Source organism: Tachysurus vachellii, chromosome 25 (assembly GCF_030014155.1).
Source record: "Tachysurus vachellii isolate PV-2020 chromosome 25, HZAU_Pvac_v1, whole genome shotgun sequence".
Classification (NCBI taxonomy): domain Eukaryota; kingdom Metazoa; phylum Chordata; class Actinopteri; order Siluriformes; family Bagridae; genus Tachysurus; species Tachysurus vachellii.
In genome coordinates, this window is record NC_083484.1 from 16,990,952 (window position 1) to 17,010,705 (window position 19,754).

The 19,754-nt window shown below is 41.1% G+C and overlaps 3 protein-coding genes across 3 annotated transcripts; 1 reads left to right on the plus strand and 2 right to left on the minus strand.

The window, feature by feature from the left end:
- Positions 1-6,184: 6,184 nt before the first annotated feature.
- LOC132840258 (protein asteroid homolog 1-like) lies at positions 6,185-11,407 on the minus strand. The gene is made up of 5 exons (XM_060861778.1): positions 11,269-11,407; positions 8,965-10,275; positions 8,166-8,382; positions 7,912-8,080; positions 6,185-7,355 (listed from the first exon to the last, which is right to left on the minus strand). The coding sequence occupies exons 2-5, from the start codon at positions 10,255-10,257 to the stop codon at positions 6,971-6,973; spliced, it is 2,064 nt and encodes a 687-aa protein (XP_060717761.1). The 5' UTR covers positions 10,258-10,275; positions 11,269-11,407; the 3' UTR covers positions 6,185-6,970.
- Positions 11,408-13,123: 1,716 nt separating this feature from the next.
- si:ch211-225p5.8 (uncharacterized protein LOC555567 homolog) lies at positions 13,124-16,022 on the plus strand. Its single transcript, XM_060861741.1, has 6 exons — positions 13,124-13,473; positions 13,842-14,008; positions 14,322-14,559; positions 14,729-14,888; positions 15,215-15,271; positions 15,367-16,022. Exons 1-5 carry the CDS (start codon positions 13,422-13,424, stop codon positions 15,261-15,263), a joined length of 666 nt encoding a protein of 221 aa, XP_060717724.1. The 5' UTR covers positions 13,124-13,421; the 3' UTR covers positions 15,264-15,271; positions 15,367-16,022.
- Positions 16,023-16,435: 413 nt separating this feature from the next.
- On the minus strand, positions 16,436-18,761 carry pycard (PYD and CARD domain containing). The gene is made up of 4 exons (XM_060861625.1): positions 18,638-18,761; positions 17,741-17,755; positions 17,312-17,342; positions 16,436-16,863 (listed from the first exon to the last, which is right to left on the minus strand). The coding sequence occupies exons 1-4, from the start codon at positions 18,644-18,646 to the stop codon at positions 16,583-16,585; spliced, it is 336 nt and encodes a 111-aa protein (XP_060717608.1). The 5' UTR covers positions 18,647-18,761; the 3' UTR covers positions 16,436-16,582.
- Between the last annotated feature and the right edge of the window lie 993 nt (positions 18,762-19,754).

The window sequence follows — 19,754 nt, forward strand, 5'->3', positions numbered from 1 at the left end:
CTGAGCTGTGTGAGTGTCTGGGAGTCTGATCTGAGCTGTGTGTGTGTCTCGGAGTCTGATCTGAGCTGTGTGAGTGTCTGAACATCTGATCTGAGCTGTGTGAGTGTCTGGGAGTCTGATCTGAGCTGTGTGAGTGTCTGAACATCTGATCTGAGCTGTGTGAGTGTCTGGGAGTCTGATCTGAGCTGTGTGAGTGTCTGGGAGTCTGATCTGAGCTGTGTGAGTGTCTGGGAGTCTGATCTGAGCTGTGTGAGTGTCTGGGAGTCTGATCTGAGCTGTGTGAGTGTCTGGGAGTCTGATCTGAGCTGTGTGAGTGTCTGAACATCTGATCTGAGCTGTGTGAGTGTCTGGGAGTCTGATCTGAGCTGTGTGAGTGTCTGAACATCTGATCTGAGCTGTGTGAGTGTCTGGGAGTCTGATCTGAGCTGTGTGAGTGTCTGAACATCTGATCTGAGTTTTGTGAGTGTCTGGGAGTCTGATCTGAGCTGTGTGAGTGTCTGGGAGTCTGATCTGAGCTGTGTGAGTGTCTCGGAGTCTGATCTGAGCTGTGTGAGTGTCTGGGAGTCTGATCTGAGCTGTGTGAGTGTCTGGGAGTCTGATCTGAGCTGTGTGAGTGTCTGGGAGTCTGATCTGAGCTGTGTGAGTGTCTGGGAGTCTGATCTGAGCTGTGTGAGTGTCTGAACATCTGATCTGAGCTGTGTGAGTGTCTGGGAGTCTGATCTGAGCTGTGTGAGTGTCTGGGAGTCTGATCTGAGCTGTGTGAGTGTCTGGGAGTCTGATCTGAGCTGTGTGAGTGTCTGGGAGTCTGATCTGAGCTGTGTGAGTGTCTGAACATCTGATCTGAGCTGTGTGAGTGTCTGAACATCTGATCTGAGCTGTGTGAGTGTCTGGGAGTCTGATCTGAGCTGTGTGAGTGTCTGGGAGTCTGATCTGAGCTGTGTGAGTGTCTGGGAGTCTGATCTGAGCTGTGTGAGTGTCTGGGAGTCTGATCTGAGCTGTGTGAGTGTCTGGGAGTCTGATCTGAGCTGTGTGAGTGTCCGGGAGTCTGATCTGAGCTGTGTGAGTGTCTGGGAGTCTGATCTGAGCTGTGTGAGTGTCTGGGAGTCTGATCTGAGCTGTGTGAGTGTCTGAACATCTGATCTGAGCTGTGTGAGTGTCTGGGAGTCTGATCTGAGCTGTGTGAGTGTCTGGGAGTCTGATCTGAGCTGTGTGAGTGTCTGGGAGTCTGATCTGAGCTGTGTGAGTGTCTGGGAGTCTGATCTGAGCTGTGTGAGTGTCTGGGAGTCTGATCTGAGCTGTGTGAGTGTCTGGGAGTCTGATCTGAGCTGTGTGAGTGTCTGAACATCTGATCTGAGCTGTGTGAGTGTCTGGGAGTCTGATCTGAGCTGTGTGAGTGTCTGGGAGTCTGATCTGAGCTGTGTGAGTGTCTGAACATCTGATCTGAGCTGTGTGAGTGTCTGGGAGTCTGATCTGAGCTGTGTGAGTGTCTGGGAGTCTGATCTGAGCTGTGTGAGTGTCTGGGAGTCTGATCTGAGCTGTGTGAGTGTCTGGGAGTCTGATCTGAGCTGTGTGAGTGTCTGTGAGTCTGATCTGAGCTGTGTGAGTGTCTGAACATCTGATCTGAGCTGTGTGAGTGTCTGGGAGTCTGATCTGAGCTGTGTGAGTGTCTGGGAGTCTGATCTGAGCTGTGTGAGTGTCTGGGAGTCTGATCTGAGCTGTGTGAGTGTCTGAACATCTGATCTGAGCTGTGTGAGTGTCTGGGAGTCTGATCTGAGCTGTGTGAGTGTCTGGGAGTCTGATCTGAGCTGTGTGAGTGTCTGGGAGTCTGATCTGAGCTGTGTGAGTGTCTGTGAGTCTGATCTGAGCTGTGTGAGTGTCTGGAATTCTGATCTGAGCTGTGTGAGTGTCTGGGAGTCTGATCTGAGCTGTGTGAGTGTCTGCCATTCTGATCTGAGCTGTGTGAGTGTCTGGGAGTCTGATCTGAGCTGTGTGAGTGTCTGTTATTCTGATCTGAGCTGTGTGAGTGTCTGGGAGTCTGATCTGAGCTGTGTGAGTGTCTGGGAGTCTGATCTGAGCTGTGTGAGTGTCTGGGAGTCTGATCTGAGCTGTGTGAGTGTCTGGGAGTCTGATCTGAGCTGTGTGAGTGTCTGAGAGTCTGATCTTAGCTGTGTGAGTGTAGGGGAGTCTAATCTGAGCTGTGTGAGTGTCTGGAGTCTGATCTGAGCTGTGTGAGTGTCTGGCAGTCTGATCTGAGCTGTGTGAGTGTCTGGGATTCTGATCTGAGCTGTGTGAGTGTCTGTGAGTCTGATCTGAGCTGTGTGAGTGTCTGGGAGTCTGATCTGAGCTGTGTGAGTGTCTGGGAGTCTGATCTGAGCTGTGTGAGTGTCTGAACATCTGATCTGAGCTGTGTGAGTGTCTGAACATCTGATCTGAGCTGTGTGAGTGTCTGAACATCTGATCTGAGCTGTGTGAGTGTCTGAACATCTGATCTGAGCTGTGTGAGTGTCTGGAGTCTGATCTGAGCTGTGTGAGTGTCTGGGAGTCTGATCTGAGCTGTGTGAGTGTCTGGGAGTCTGATCTGAGCTGTGTGAGTGTCTGGGAGTCTGATCTGAGCTGTGTGAGTGTCTGGGAGTCTGATCTGAGCTGTGTGAGTGTCTGGGAGTCTGATCTGAGCTGTGTGAGTGTCTGGGAGTCTGATCTGAGCTGTGTGAGTGTCTGGGAGTCTGATCTGAGCTGTGTGAGTGTCTGGGAGTCTGATCTGAGCTGTGTGAGTGTCTGAGATTCTGATCTGAGCTGTGTGAGTGTCTGTGAGTCTGATCTGAGCTGTGTGTGTGTCTTGTAGTCTGATCTGAGCTGTGTGAGTGTCTGGGAGTCTGATCTGAGCTGTGTGAGTGTCTGGGAGTCTGATCTGAGCTGTGTGAGTGTCTGGGAGTCTGATCTGAGCTGTGTGAGTGTCTGGGAGTCTGATCTGAGCTGTGTGAGTGTCTGGGAGTCTGATCTGAGCTGTGTGAGTGTCTGGGAGTCTGATCTGAGCTGTGTGAGTGTCTGGGAGTCTGATCTGAGCTGTGTGAGTGTCTGGGAGTCTGATCTGAGCTGTGTGAGTGTCTGGGAGTCTGATCTGAGCTGTGTGAGTGTCTGGGAGTCTGATCTGAGCAGTGAGTCTGAGTCTGATCTGAGCTGTGTGAGTCTGATCTGAGCTGTGTGAGTGTCTGGGAGTCTGATCTGAGCTGTGTGAGTGTCTGGGAGTCTGATCTGAGCTGTGTGAGTGTCTGGGAGTCTGATCTGAGCTGTGTGAGTGTCTCGGAGTCTGATCTGAGCTGTGTGAGTGTCTGGGAGTCTGATCTGAGCTGTGTGAGTGTCTGGGAGTCTGATCTGAGCTGTGTGAGTGTCTGGGAGTCTGATCTGAGCTGTGTGAGTGTCTGAACATCTGATCTGAGCTGTGTGAGTGTCTGGGAGTCTGATCTGAGCTGTGTGAGTGTCTGGGAGTCTGATCTGAGCTGTGTGAGTGTCTCGGAGTCTGATCTGAGCTGTGTGAGTGTCTGGGAGTCTGATCTGAGCTGTGTGAGTGTCTGGGAGTCTGATCTGAGCTGTGTGAGTGTCTGGGAGTCTGATCTGAGCTGTGTGAGTGTCTGAACATCTGATCTGAGCTGTGTGAGTGTCTGGGAGTCTGATCTGAGCTGTGTGAGTGTCTGGGAGTCTGATCTGAGCTGTGTGAGTGTCTGGGAGTCTGATCTGAGCTGTGTGAGTGTCTGGGAGTCTGATCTGAGCTGTGTGAGTGTCTGGGAGTCTGATCTGAGCTGTGTGAGTGTCTGGGAGTCTGATCTGAGCTGTGTGAGTGTCTGGGAGTCTGATCTGACTAGTAGTGGACCAGGTGATCCTGTATGAGGACACGTTTTTATTGATAAAGAATTTAAAATGAATGATATCTGAACTGTGCAGGAAAAAGGAACTCAGTCGCATGGCATGTAAATGTACATGTAAATTTATATAACCACAGACAAGAATCAGGAAGACAGCTGTGAGAGTAATCAACTTTCATTTCCCAGAGGCAGTGTGGAGCTGAAGCTGTGGGAGATTCACAGCACGTTTCTCACTCTGAGCTGGAGCGTGGAGTCGGACAAAGCTGGAGGATTTTTGTGACATTTGTGAGCTTTTGCTGGTGAGTTGCCACAAAATGATTCATTATTACAAGTATGACCTGCAGTACAGAATGCACCTTAATTAGTTAGCTATCAAGCCTGCTGGTGATCTACACGTGATCATGTGCCAGTAGGAGGTTCCCAGGAAGCCTGATGCATGTGATGAGTCTCAGAGCTCCTGACCGCCATTTTGTTTTACACTCGTTTCACTTATTCTCTTGTTAGCTTTCAAATATAATATATTTAAAACAATGGATAGTTTTGCAGACGAAGAAGGAGACCATGATGGTGAATCTCTTGTGAATCTCTTGTGCTTAGTCTGGGGTTACTTTCGTTTATTTCTATGAATTTCTCAGCAACATGTGACTCAATGAGTGGACAAATGAGTCAGAATTAGCTATTTGTGTGAGCCTGATTATTTCGTTCCCTTTTTCCTTTGCAGTTTAGTAACCGTTGTGTTTGACTCCTCTAAGCTGCAGTGTAAAGAGTTTTAAGTCGCATCAGCTGACATCCATTAGCCGCTAGCTACTCTATATAAGTGTTTATATTTACTTTGTTTTTGGTTAATTCTCCATTTCTCATTTCTATTCTGTGTCGTACTGTAGATTAATGTGTCAGGACTGTGATATTCCTCTTCACACGCCGAGTCTTTTTACTAATAAACCTGGCTGTGAGCCGCAGCAGGATTGTTCACGCTATTTTATGATGCATATATTGGATTTCTTCTTCTTTAAATGTGTTAAGTGTTGAATAAGATGTAAGACAGACGTGTCTGTAGCCATGGGGACGAGCTGTGGACCAAGGTCATAAATGTGTTCTGTTTTAGGTGGCTGTTGGTCATCCGTGTGGTTTTTCATCTGCAGATTTACATCATGGGTCTGGAAGAAGCTCCGAGGTTCGTCAACACAAACATGATAAATAAATATATAAATATAAATAAATAAAAAATAAATATATATATATTATTATAAATAATAGAAACAAAGTGGAACACAGTTGTGCTTAAAACAGAATCTATAACCATGTCAGATGTTTAACAGTGTAATAACCTTTAATAATAATAATAATAAAAATAATAACAACAACAACAACAACAACAAAACAACAATTATTATTATTATTATTATTATTATTATTATTATTATTATTATATAAAGGATAATTATTGATTATTATATGGAGTGAAATCCTTAAATAATCTTTTTTTTCACTAAATATTCTAATCTGATGCTTGAAATATTTTCAGGGATTAAATAAGGAACAGATTGATACCTTTATGTTTTATATGTTTACGCAGTTTTGTTTTTTCATATTTAAAAATCACACACTTTATAATAGACATTATTTGAAGTACATTATATAATTATTTCCGGAGAGGTTTTGAAGGTTCTGAAGTTTCTGGACCTTTCTGGTGTCTGTATGAGACGTTCTTTCGTTCTCCTGCATGTGGGTTGTGTGATGTGTGTTAAACGAGTGAAACTCTGATGTGACGTGTGTGCAGGTGATAAAGGTGTTAAAGTATCAGTGGAGGAGACTGAACCAGTGCAGCTCTGGAGCTCAGTGCTTCCGTTCTCATGAACTACAGCACCTACGGCCTGTGGGACGGCGAGCGTCTCAGTGTGATACCGGGACATACATGAGTGGCTGCTCAGTGGATAGAAGGATGAAGATGCAGATGAGGCAGACATGAGGTTTCCAGGTGAACCAGTCTACACCTTCTGTATGTGAGGAGGAACGAGGGAAGCAGGTGCCCAGCTCTTTGGATGAACCTTCAGGGCTCAGCACCCATCAGCTGATAATGATGCAGGTTTTGGAGGTTCTGCTCTTCACTGCTCCACCTGCTTGTTGGAGATGTTTTTCTGAGCTGCTCTGAATGGATTGAATCAGACAGAATTTGATTTCTTGGTGTGTTCCTTGTGTTTTTTCTGTTTGTGTTCTGTCACTTCTGTATCATTAGTGTGCTCGGTGTGACGTGGGAAGTGTGTTCTGTCTCAGTGGTGTGCTTATTATAAACACTTCATTCAGAATCCATTAGAACAACGTCAAATGATTCAACAATTTATTCATGAAGGTTATTTTCATTAAAGAAAGTAAAAATTCACTTCATTATTCTGTTTTCTGTTTGTAGAGAAGACACTGAAACAGCAGAAGGTGATGAACCTCTACATTACACCCAGAACAGGATCAGAATACTGCTGAACCTTAACGTTCCTTTAGCTTCATTACATCATCATTAATATTAACACAACAACTAATCACGTCAACTGATCCTTACTTTAATAATCTGAGTAATCCAAAATAAACACAGGGATTAATGATCCATCCCTGTTAGACCATTCAACAGTCAAACTACCGCTACTGATAATAATAATAATAATAATAACAATAATAATAATAATAATAACAATAATAATAATACCTGTCTGGGTGGTTATTCATTTTCTGTTTGTTTGAACACTTTATAAATAATTAAGAAAACATCCCAGATCTGAGGGGATGTTTTCTTAATTATTTATAAATTTATAAATAATTATAAATAATGAAGGTCTTGGTGAGAGATCTGATCCTTCTGCATCTAACAGAAGTGTAAGACTGAAGAAAGGAGGCTGGTTAGTGTTACAGTGGAGTAGAAATATGAGCAGAAACTCTGTAGATGATAAAAACATGAGAGAAAATGACTTCTGATCCTTCTGAGTGTAGAATCAGACTAGTTTCGTCTATTAAAATCAGAATAATTCAGACAAATAATTTCCTTTATCATGAATTAATTAAATTAGATTAAAGTGACTCCAATCGCAGTGTCTGATCAGTTCTGTCGGACTCGGTCGTGTCTAACGCCACTTCACACGTTCGTACTTCTTGGCCCTCGGGTCGACCGTGTGAGCTCTGCTTATGTGTCTGGTGCGAGCGCTGCAGGTTTCCTCGTAAAACACGTCACACCCGTCATCTTTCTCTTCATCTTTCTCTTCATCAGTCGTCAAATGTTGGAACATTTTGCTGAGATCATTGGCTGGATCGCACCGCGCTCTCTGCCCTCTCGGCCCTGCCCTCGTCCTTATTCTTATAATGAACTGGTCGTCCAGCTCGCGCTCCAGCATGGCCTGTAGATTCCGGTAAAGCTCCACGGCAAACGAGGCTCCGGCGAGAAGGGTTTCGGGTTCGACGCCCCTCATCAGCTCCTGAGCGACGGCGTGGACTAGAGAACCGCTGTACAGGCTGATAATCACACGAACACAGTGCAGTGAGGGAGATTAGCTTTGGTGATTTTATTCTTAACAAGCAGTAAATGTTTTCATCTGCAGAGACGAGTCTGATCTTGCTGAGTTTTTCCCCAGCACAATTCACTCACACTCAAACTCGAAATGTTTAATAATCTGCTTTAATCTTTACGCAGCACTGATTCAGTACGTTCTCTGCAATGCCACACGTAGTTTATTATTGTTCAGTAACCGCGGTCTCTGTGGGTGAGATTTCATTACTCACTGTTTAGCTAAGAGTTTATCTATAATGACCTACGAGCCATGTGGATCGAATCCAAGCTCAGACCTAAAGCAGTGAGTCTTCACATCTGCACACATCTGCACACAAGCACATGTACATGACCGCTTTAAGTTCTCTTGGTTACTGACTATATCTCGTCTGTCAGGTTATGATTGTGTAGAGATGCTTCAGTGCTGCTGATGCTGTTATTGCTCTATTTCATGTGTGTGATCATTCCAGCGTGAAGCTGCCTGGTGCCTCAGTTGAGGTGTGAGATAAGAAGTGAGCGTACCTCGCTAACTCCGGCTCCGGCACTGGATGATTCAGCAGCTGGTTCAGATTGAAGCTGTCCTTTAGACAGGACTGCCACTGACACAAAGCGTGAGCAAACCCCAGATCCAGCAGCTTCTGACCTTTACGCTCCTGCAAGTTTTTAAGTCTGGAAACCACTGTTCTGGCCTCTGTATACAGGAGAGGATCAGACCACATTAAGCATATACTCACAACACAACTTTTAAGTATCTCTGATCTAAGTCTGAACTTTACCTATAGTGGTCTGATGATTTCTGCACAGGTGACCGTACACCAATCCGATGAGTAAAGCCCAGAACATTTCAGCCTTCGGCTCGGGCTGCGCGTGATTTAGCCAATAACCTGTGGCATAGATGGCAAGCTGAAGACTGGAGGGGATGAGGAGCGAATTCAACAATGGAGACACACAGAGAGCATCCAACAGGATCTGCAGCCTTAAATGCTCTGGTTCCTACAAGAGAAGATCAGAGAATGTGTACTGTAATAATAGTCTTCAACAATCCAGCAGTACAGACTGAGACATTTGGAAAGGTGAGCATCTGTTCAGTGCTTCATACATGGTATCTTAAGTATGTAACCTAGTGAGGCAGCATTAATGTATTCAATGTTAGAGATTTAAGCACTTATGTACGTCGCTCTGGATAAGAGTCTGTCACATGTAAATGTAAATGCAGTGATGCAGCTTTGAAAATGTGAAATCCTGAACGTGTGTAGGCATCAGTGAATGAACCTGGAATGTTAGTGTGTAAGGTGTTGGTGTATGAAGTTTTAATATTCTTGAGGCATCATGTCAATGTACTTAATGAAATGAAATGTATAAAGATAGAGAGACATGACACACCCAAGGGTTAGCATGTAGCTAATCAACAGGAAATAAACAGGGTCTAAATCCACTCTGTGGGAAACTCTCATAATGTGCCTTTGAAATAAAATACTAATAATATAAAATCCATAAACCAATAACCAATCAATTGTAACCAGTTTAATTTAATCATGATGATAAAAAGTACAGAAGATAAACCCTGAGCTTTACCTCCCACAGTGAGTCCAGGTGTGTCACTACACCTCTGGGTAGAACAGCTGGAACCATGGAGCTGGTCAGCGTCATCTTCTGCCTGCTGTATTCCTCCACATCGGTCTGCTGTTCGTCTCCAGAAGACCTGCTGCCTTTCTTCACCTTCTGCCACCTGGTACACAGCAGTATGCCGTACATCACCTGTCGTATCAGACGAGACGTCTCGCTGCTGCTGCTCAGCTCAAAGTCCTCCACCTGGGGGTTCAGCATGACCCTCTGCAGTGTCACAACTTCAATGATGGTGGAAGCCAGCTTACCTTCTGCCAGAGGTTTTAGAGTCCAGGCTGGAAGATTCTGTAAAGGGCCTGGAGGAACGCTCTGAGGTTCTCCGCTCATGAAGAACTGACCAATGGAGCTGGGGCGGAGTCTGTACTCTGCCATCCCCTGATTTATTTCTTTTCGTAAGCTGTCTGATTTCTTGTTCTTCCCCAGGGGGCTGAGGAGAGCAGCGATGGCTTCTTTCGGCCCGGGGAACTTTGACAACCACACGAGTACGCCATCGACCTGGGCTGTTGCTCCAGGTCTAGTTGAGAACTTTGAGAAGTTTGGAAAAGCACTATTGTCCAGTTTGGTGTAGTCGTTTCCCAGAATGACGGCAAAAAGTGAAAGATTATATTTATTCATGCGGTTAAAAGCAGCACAGAGATTTAGATCACGGTACGACTTGGTAGGGATGAAATTTTTACTATTGTGTCTTAGCTTGCTCACTTTCCACCACTGGAAATGATCAATGGGCAAAACTCCACTCTTGATGTTGAAGATGTAGAAATCGCTGTCGTTGGACAGAACAGGACAGTTCCACTCGCTGGCCAACGCAGCTGCTTCCCAATCCGCCTCTGCCAGACACTGAATGAAGGGAATTCCTAGTTTTCCGAGGATCTGCTTGAAGACATGTTTGGTCAGAATGGGTAGTATTTCTCCTGAGCGGCCCCTGGACAAGGCATTGGCTCTTATGATCCTTTCGCAGCATCTTGTCTTCAGGGTTTCAAATTTTTTGCCACTGACATCGGCCCCTCCATCGAGCACCACGTAGGGCTCAATATCACACATTCTGAGATTTCTGAAAAACAGCGTAACGATTTTCTCAAAGTCATCGTAATCTCCACCGTGTGCTTGGTCCACGTGTGACCTGAAGTACAGATTGTAGTACAAATTGGATCCATCGATGATGAGTCTGCTTTCTCTAAAGCAGCGTGGCTTCAGGAAATCACTGTTGCTCTCGATGTAGCTGTGAAGTCTCTTAACTCCCATAGTGAGAAATGTTCAGTCCTTGGAATATAAAATGATACAGTAGGTTGAGTTGAACATTTACAGAATGTGTTCTAAAAAACATTCCAATACTGACATTGTTCTGCTTTAGACATTTTTATATCAGGACTCTGTCCCTCACACTGAGGACTTTGTCCTGTCTTTACATTTTGTTTACATTGACTCGAGTCTTGCTGTTTTGGATCATCTTCTGTCTCCTCCCCTGATTGCTCTCACAGGTTTTAAGTTCATCCCTTATATACTTTCAAGGTTTAAACCAGTGTGTTTTTTCCCCACAAACATGTTCAGTAATGTTCAGTGTTTTACTTCCTGAATATTTTCTAAGCGTTGTTTTATTTTTTGTTGTTGCTCTTCCTGGTTTCTGGTTCTTCATGTTGTGGATTATCTCTGAGGCTGCTATTGTTTGATTTTGAATGACGTTGTGAATTTGCTGCCCTTTAAATAAACAGCACCTACACCTACACCTACACCTATACTACACCTATACTACAATGCTTTCTGATTTGTCAACATTAACTCCTTAATGGTGAGGTTTTGAACATGAAATCTCTTCAAATTATCAAGTGTCTTTATATAAGTTTTCATGAGAAAGAGAAACTTAACACTGCTGCTGAACAGTTTACCTGCTCGCTCTCCTCAAATCCCCAGATAAACATTATGGTACAAATAATATCATAAATATGCAAATTATATCATTTATAAATAAAAACAATGGCTAGTCATTGGGTGTAAGATTGTAAGAGGGAGAGACTTATATACTACATTTTAAAAACATTTTGTAAAGTGTAAAAGAAATAATGTTTTTGTTTTATCTTCTGAAGTGAATAAAACTTATTATTATTATTAATATTATTATTATAAATACTGTCAGCATTACTTTAGCAGTGGATCTCAGCAACATGTCGTCATATCAAAAGCATGACTGTATAAGACAAATAAAATCATGAATTATTAAATTAATAAAATATAAATTTGAGATGTTTTTAATTTTACCTTAATTCCCTTTAATGCCCCCAGTAAATAACCGAAGAGAAAGTTGTAGATTGTAGATCTGCTGTAGTTCTTCTTTGGTTCTGCGTCTCGGTGTCTGATCCTCTGGATCCTCTGGAGCGTTGTGATTTGGGAAGCGGCCAGTGGGGGACGCTTTTATTCACTTATCAGGAAAACGAAACCTAAAGCCTCTGACTGAAGGAAAGCGAAAGCTAGAGGAAGATTTAATTGACTTCTTGCTCATGTTCTGGTCGCGTCATATCACTTCATGAGTCAGATCACCAGATCACCAGATCACCAGATGAACATGTTCATGTTTATCACCTCAGTAGTTTTTATGTTTGGTCAGTTTATTTCATTCTGTAATAAAATTCCTGTCGAAACCCCTCATTCTTCTTCATCTTCATGAGAACTTCCTCACCCAGTAACTCACAGTAATAAACAAAAACCTGTTTGTTCCGCTCTCATTATGCAGTTCTACATCTTTTATGTCGTGTTTTTCTCTGTTTTTTAATGTATAAGAATAAGACAAAGAATAATTAAGTAATTAAATAATTGCTGCATTCCATAGTTTATATTATTATTATTATTATTATTATTATTATTATTATTATTATTAATAGAACAGTAAAACATTATTTAGTAAAACATTTATTTAGAGAGGTCTATGATGTGTGTGTATGATGTAGTGAAGGATTCTCCAGTGTGTGTATGTGTTTATGCGTGAGTGAGTGTGTGTATATGATGTGTGTGTGTGTATAATATGTGTATGTGTGAGTGTGTGTGTATATGATGTATGTGTGTGTGTGTGATGTGTGTGTGTGTGTGTGTGCGTGTGTGTGTGTGTGATGTGTGTGTGTGTGATTATCATTCATGCTTTGGCATGAATCCAGTGACATCAGTACATTTGCATAATGTTTATTACAGTCTTAATGTTTATTATTGGGTCAATAATGTTCATTATATTGTTAATAATGTTTATTACAGTGTTAATAATGTGTATTGGTTAAAAATGTTCTGTATAGATTTAAGAAACGCGTTTGTTTGACTTTGTCTCCGTCCAGTGGACAAACTGATGATGACACCGAGAAACACGACCCCAGTCCATGTTTAGAAACAAACAGCTTCAGCATGTGTGTAGCGGAAGTGTGTGATGAGATCAGAGACATGGGGGGTCAGATTTTGTGTTTAATAAAGTTCTTGGCAGGTTTCACTCAGAGGAACCTGAAGGACACAAAGAATTGGTCTACAGTGGCTTAAGAACACTGAGATAACATTCAAATAACAACAAAAACTGAATTAATGCAAACGTACAAACATTTTTGGGAATTTAATGGAATTTAACATCCCAGCTTAACATAAAGATTTATTTATCAGTAATAAGTGATTAATAAATAAGTCATAAAAACAACACACTGAGACGATTATATTAAAATACAGATTATTTCCACAGATTTTCACAATAATTTGGACGCTACAAGCTACTACTTCTGCTGCTAATACTAATAAATTAGAATATGAAGCTTCTTGTTCTGTATTATTATTATTCATAAGTCATTTTCACTGGACCTAGAAGGACTGAAGTAACTGAACGTTCAGTGCTTATTGTGACCATTAGCATGACACCTGACTAAGCAGTTAAATGGTGTTTATTTGTTGTAAGAGAAAATAAAACAGCAGAATAAGGCTATAAGTCGGCCCTGATGCTAATCTCTGTCATAACCCTGCTTTGTTCCTTAGTTCCATTAGCCTCCAAGCTCAGCACACGAGGGAAATTTGTGTATATTTGTGTAAAATTTTGCATCTAATCTTGAAAGCCACGACATGATCCCTACTTCTCAGATTGCGTGTTGGTCTGCAGCATGGTGGCGGTGTCATATGAACACACACAGATTCACACGGGCTAAACTTAGCTCTGCTACACAGGAGGACACACAACGCTCCCAAAAACACACTGCACTGAGTTTTACTGCAAAGTTTAATCCTGTAAAGTGGAGAAAATAACCTGACTCAGGACTTCGACTTGTTTAGACGATTTACTCTGAGGACATGAAGACGTCACTCTGACTGAGGAGGAAATGTCACTGCTCAAACATTTTAATGCTCCACATCTCGGATCTTTTCATATATGAATCGATTTTAAAGCCATTGTGAAAATGTCACCGCAGGTCCGATCACTATGGTCTCTTTGCTTCATTTTGATGTTTGGTAAGTGTTTTATTTCTCTTATAATACAAGAAGTTACCAAAAAAAAAACCCACTTTTTATCTATTTTTAGTTACATTAGTGTTGTAAGTGTGATAATGAGTTAGTTCCTGTTGACATTTTGTTAGCGAAGTTAAAATCACTCGTTCCTGCACCAGTCTCTCTTCATTCTTTAATAAAAACAGAGAAACATAAACTCCTCGATCCTGAAGCTGTCAGAGAACTTACAGCACTGACACTGGAGAATCATCTCTACACTACTTCAAAACAAAAACAATATTATTAACACTAACAGAAGTGCACAGAAACCTTCCCATCATGCCTAGCTGTGTTTCCAGTTACTCAGAGTGTGTTGGTTTTATGTCCTGCAGCACGGTGGTGTGATGGTAGCTGTGCTGAGGTGGACTCCATGACTGAGGCGGTGGTTGGAGAGGGCTTCCTGTTGGGTTGTATCTCCTGTAAGAGGAGGGCGGAAGTCATTGGCGCTGCTACTGTGGACTGGCACTTTAAACCCACCGGAGGAGACGAGTTCTTCCATGTCAGTGTGCTCACAGACTTCAGACACTTTGCCTGATGCTAAGTGGTGTTCTTAAGCTAGCATGTTCCTTGTCTGGTTGTTCTTTAGTTCCTCAGCACATCTGTAGCGACCATTAGTGATGAAATTATGGTACAGTTTCTGAACCAAACACATTTAGTTTAAATTAGTGCTTTATTTTAATTGGGTTTATTTAGTTACCTTCAGAAGTCATGTGTAACTACCAGTTTAGCTTTAGCACCCACATAAGTGGCAACATTGTTATGTCCTGTAAACATGAACGTAGCATCAGTGACCTTCTGTCTCCTGATTGCAGATCTTCCATTATGATTACCCGACCTCCACCATCCTGCATGAGGACTTCAAGTCTCGACTCGAGTGGAGTGGAACTAAAGGAACGGCGGATCTCCAGATCGGAGCCATTTACATCCGAAACGTCACTTTTAATGACACTGGCACTTACACGTGCACGTTTGAGCGCACACTCTTCCTCCCGCTTCATAACGAACACGTGATCATCAAAAAAACAGTGGAGCTCAACGTCCTGGCAGAAGGTAACATCATTTAATTACCTTTCTTTTTTAACGATGCTGTCAATTATTTGTATAAAATTTTTCATATACATTTTAGAAAGCATGTAATTGGACGAACACAAGACAAATACAAAAGAAAGTGATCTGTTTTCCTGGAGGTAACACACTAGTTTATTTTTTTTCTCTTCAGCCAGTCGCGAGTTGACGGCGGTGATTTCAGAGATCATGATGTACGTCATCATCGTTTTTCTGCAGCTCTGGCTGATCGGTGTGCTGATTTACTGCTACAAAAAAATTTATGCTGAAAATGAAGATCGCGAGGCAAGAAAAGCTCTGCGTGCAAAAAACAAGTGAGAGGTTTTCTTTTCTACCTCAGAATTGAAATTTAATAAATTGTGAAAAAATTGCACCTCCTTTATTCGGAACATGGAGGTAGACGTCAGATTGTTTAGCATCTCTGTTTGTTCTGACAGGATTCAGGCGCGTGTGTGTATATTTAACGCGTGTTCATGCTAACGGCTAACTCTCCGTTAATCTAGCAGGATATGAGCCGGTGACTGATCCTTCAGGACTCCACACTTCTCTGACATGCAGCCTAATGCTTCACAATTAAAATGTGATTCATTTCAATGAAATATGTTTTTAATGTTTTACTCTGATCTCTTCACACTTTAAGACTAATTAAAGACTCGAAGGACACTTGTGATGGAGTTCACTTGGAGTAGCTGCAGCGGTCAGTGTTTTTATTAATACTCTATCAAATGTATTTATTATATAAGACTTTTTTTCCTTTTGTTCTAATTGAGTGTTTTTCTGTCGTTTTCATAGCAATACGGAATTCTGGGCGTTTTGCTGCTTGCAAGAAGAATTATCTTTAAAGTCTTAAGCATCAATAAAGAGTTTATTTATATTTATATCTAGTTGCTTTACTTCTAATTTGTAAGTGAACTTGTTTATTTTAATGCTAGTTTGTAAATTAGTCTATCGACCTTAATGCTAGTTTGTAAATCTATTTAGTCTCTGGTTAAAAGTTACTTTAGTTAGTCTGTGCACTTTATCAATAGTTTGTACATTTGCGTCTTTGAAGTTACGCTAGTTTTTAAGTTAGCCTTTTATCCGTAATGCTAGTTTTCAGTTTTGTTTACTTATTGACATGTGTGTTTGTATGTTAGCATATTTACTGTTATCAGGTATCTAGTCCATTTAGACATGTGATAATTTGTATGCTGTTATAATTATTTTAGTGCACAGGCAAATTAATTGAACCTACATTATTGAGTGTACATTACTTGAGTTTCACTCAGAAGGACTGCAGGAAAGTTAGCTGTGTTCTATGTAGCATGTAGCTCAGCATCAGCTGATTATAATTTACTGCTTTTCTGCATATTGCGACTAAATCACCACTTTATTCACCTTATCTGTGACGAACTGAATAAATAAATGTGTTTCTCAGACAATAATAAACACTGCAGAAATGTTAGAAATGGCTTTTAATGTTGTTGTTTTTTTTGTGCCTATTTTGTATTTGATTTATTTAATTTAATTTATGTGTTTTATGCTAATATCTTCAAACAGCAGTGTTTGATATTAAAATATAAACTGTAATTTAGATATTTATTTACAAAAAAAAAGTCTTTGAGAACTTTTTCTGATAATCAGATGGAATTAAAGTTAATCTGTTTATTTTTTTTGCACAATACTAAACTAAAATAGAAAAGATGAAATAATTTCTTTGAAGTATTCCTAATTAAAAAAATAGATTTCATTACAGATTTAAATAGATTTAAATAAATACATTGTTTGTAAATACATCTTGTTTTTTCTCACTGATCAAAAAACAAATTGTTTTTTTCTGCCAATGAAAACATTCAGATTTTTGCAATAAAACATCTATGTATAAAATGTAAGTCAGTTTAATGACATCATCAATAAAAAAGATTTCCATTTTATACAGAAAGTTGATTTATTAAAATAATGACCAGATTTTATTCATAGTTCTTAGTTGAAAATAAATCAACCTGAACAACTTTGAATAAATTCTTATTTATTCAATCTTTTCATTGAATGACACTCCGAGGTCCATCATCATAAACTTCTGCTGCTCTTTCAGAATGTTGTATAGAATCTGTTTTGCTCGATCTCCCCTGGATCTCATAGGCTCCGTCAGTAGAGCCCTCATTTGTTTCTGAGGTGTTTTCTCAGTTCTAACGTCTTGGTACTCCTCTTCACTGATGATCCCCATGCTCAGGAGTTTGTCCAGAATGGGTTCCACACAACTGGCTCTCTGTATCAGCGTGTCTTTGTGCTGATCGATAAAGACGGCACCTGGACGCATCAAACAGAACCTTTTAGTAATATCATTTTTATTAACCGTACACCATTTTAACAGTGCATCACTATCAGGCTTGCTCATTGTGGATAAATAGGAATAAATTAAATAAATTTACATATAAATCTTATGTTTTGTAAAGCTGTTTTGAGACATTGTCAATTGTTAAAATCATCTAAACAATCTAATTTTTGAGTGTTTAATATGTAATAAATAACACACAGTGGGCCAAACTCTGATAAGTAAGTAATTATTGAATAAATAATTACGTCCATAAAATTCGATATTCTCCTTCTCAATTATTGTCAACTCAGGTTAAGATTGTGGCTTATAGCCACTTTTAAAGAAATCGGTATCTTTTGTGACTTGTTTCCTCACGAAGGAGATGGGTTTAAATAAGTCATGCACATTTTCCATTTGTTAAAATAAGAAAAAAATGTCTACCACACGGCCGGCACCCCATCCCCTGATCCACCTGAAGAAAAGCAAAAGATTATAATGACTCTGGTCCATAAGTTTTATTGGCATTCAAAGTAAAGGGTCTAAATAAGTAGTAATTAAGGTAAGTCTTAAATGTCATGAAACAACACCTTGCAACATCTCGCTAACCACAACACACAACCTACATCACCCTGTCATTGTCAATGGTACTAAAAACTGTACAGACAGGTGTTATGCTCAGGGGTGCACATACTTTTGACCATACTATACATTGAGTCATTTTAAGCTGATATTATACCAACCATATATCTATTTTCAAAGATCTTTATCTATACGTAAGTAAGGTAAGAGTAACACCCAGTGACAAGGAAAGGTCAACTTTGGTATCTTTGAGTGAAGAATTAGTTTCTACAGTGAGTGAAGTTCACATACCTCCATGTGTTCAGCCTGAAGACCATGAGGAAAAAACAAACAACAAAAAAGTGAGGATTAGATGAAGTTTGATACACGTCTCTTTATTTTAAATAAGTTTAGAGATTAAATGATGTGATTATTATGGCACATTCTGTCGAATCAGTCTGGTGTCTTTACAGTGATGTAAAGCTAATGTCAGCTTGAAGCTATGATCTGTCACATTAGCTTTATGTGTCTAGCATTATGTTAATGAATAAATAATGATTAAGATGATACATAATAATTCTACATTAAACATAGAGCATATGCACTTCATCTTCATATTACTGACTTCTGTTATATGAATTTAAAAAAAATCTGAGTAAAAGCCCATTTTTATCTCCAAATACTTCCACTGGTTTATTAATGAATCTCAATCATTACATCATGGTGCAGGAGCGGCGGAGACTTTACAGCGACATCTAGCGGTTTCTTCTCGCATTTCACCGACTATTAAACAGCAGCAGTGAAACATTTTGTTGTCCTTTTAAAGCTCAGTAAAGCTAATCGGAGTAAGAAGAAACTAGACTTTTCTAGTATTTTATCTACATTGAAGGTCCTGAGCATCTCTTTTTCTTTGACTCTCACATTGCAATCTCTATTGTTCTAATCTTCTCATCTTTGTTGTTGTTATTGTTGTTTTACTAGGAAACGATTAAAGATTGAAAAAATCATGCAAACGACTAATTCTGTCCTCTATGAGCAAAGCCTCGAAAGCAAAAGAGTTACCTGTAGACTAGGAAACGCGAAACCGAAAGCACACACACACTAATCGATAGCTTAAAAATGCCATACAAATATAAATGACAATAAAATACATAAAACAGATTTGTCACTTTAAGATGAGCGGATTCTATGAGACAATAAGTGACTCACCCCTGACATTGCGATGTTCTCCAGATGTTCTGCAGCTGATTAGAGAACCTGAACTTGAACCCGGAGCGCGCGCTTTCCCCGGAAATGTGTGTTTGTGTTTGTGTGTGTGCGCGCGTGTGTGCGCGTGTTTGTGTGTGTGTGCGCGTGTGTGCGCGTGTGTGCGCGTGTGCGCGTGTGTGTGTGTGTGCGTGTTTGTGTGTGTATTTGCGAATGTGTGTGTAGTGTTGTGAGTAGTGGTGTGTTTAGTGGTGTGTGTAGCGGTGTGTCTAGAGTGTGTGTTGTGGTGTGTGTAGAGTGTGTGTAGTGGTGTGTGTAGAGTGTGTGTAGTGGTGTGTGTAGAGTGTGTGTAGCGGTGTGTGTAGAGTGTGTGTAGTGGTGTGTGTAGTGGTGTGTGTAGTGGTGTGTGTAGAGTGTGTAGTGGTGTGTGTAGAGTGTGTGTAGAGTGTGTAGTGGTGTGTGTAGAGTGTGTGTAGTGGTGTGTGTAGAGTGTGTAGTGGTGTGTGTAGAGTGTGTGTAGTGGTGTGTGTAGAGTGTGTGTAGTGGTGTGTGTAGAGTGTGTAGTGGTGTGTGTAGAGTGTGTGTAGTGGTGTGTGTAGAGTGTGTAGAGTGTGTAGTGGTGTGTGTAGAGTGTGTGTAGTGGTGTGTGTAGAGTGTGTAGTGGTGTGTGTAGAGTGTGTGTAGTGGTGTGTGTAGCGTGTGTAGTGGTGTGTGTAGAGTGTGTGTAGTGGTGTGTGTAGGGTGTGTGTAGTGGTGTGTGTAGAGTGTGTGTAGTGGTGTGTGTAGAGTGTGTAGTGGTGTGTGTAGAGTGTGTGTAGAGTGTGTGTAGTGGTGTGTGTAGAGTGTGTAGTGGTGTGTGTAGAGTGTGTGTAGTGGTGTGTGTAGTGGTGTGTAGAGTGTGTGTAGTGGTGTGTGTAGAGTGTGTGTAGTGGTGTGTGTAGAGTGTGTATTGGTATGTGTAGAGTGTGTGTAGTGGTGTATGTAGAGTGTGTGTAGTGGTGTGTGTAGAGTGTGTGTAGTGGTGTGTGTAGAGTGTGTGTAGTGGTGTGTAGAGTGTGTGTAGTGGTGTGTGTAGAGTGTGTAGTGGTGTGTGTAGAGTGTGTGTAGTGGTGTGTGTAGA

Excerpts from the sequence above, each read along its gene's own strand:
- LOC132840258 (XM_060861778.1), bottom strand. The coding sequence starts at position 10,257 with ATGGGAGTTAAGAGACTTCACAGCTACATCGAGAGCAACAGTGATTTC. Across the intron at positions 8,383-8,964 it reads ACCTGGACTCACTGTGGGAG|GAACCAGAGCATTTAAGGCT; the intron begins GTAAAGCTCAGG and ends CTTCTCTTGTAG. Across the intron at positions 8,081-8,165 it reads AAATCATCAGACCACTATAG|AGGCCAGAACAGTGGTTTCC; the intron begins GTAAAGTTCAGA and ends TCCTGTATACAG.
- si:ch211-225p5.8 (XM_060861741.1), top strand. The coding sequence starts at position 13,422 with ATGTCACCGCAGGTCCGATCACTATGGTCTCTTTGCTTCATTTTGATG. Across the intron at positions 13,474-13,841 it reads TTGCTTCATTTTGATGTTTG|CACGGTGGTGTGATGGTAGC; the intron begins GTAAGTGTTTTA and ends TATGTCCTGCAG. Across the intron at positions 14,009-14,321 it reads GAGGAGACGAGTTCTTCCAT|ATCTTCCATTATGATTACCC; the intron begins GTCAGTGTGCTC and ends TCCTGATTGCAG.
- pycard (XM_060861625.1), bottom strand. Across the intron at positions 16,864-17,311 it reads GATGGGGTGCCGGCCGTGTG|GTGCCGTCTTTATCGATCAG; the intron begins GTAGACATTTTT and ends TGATGCGTCCAG.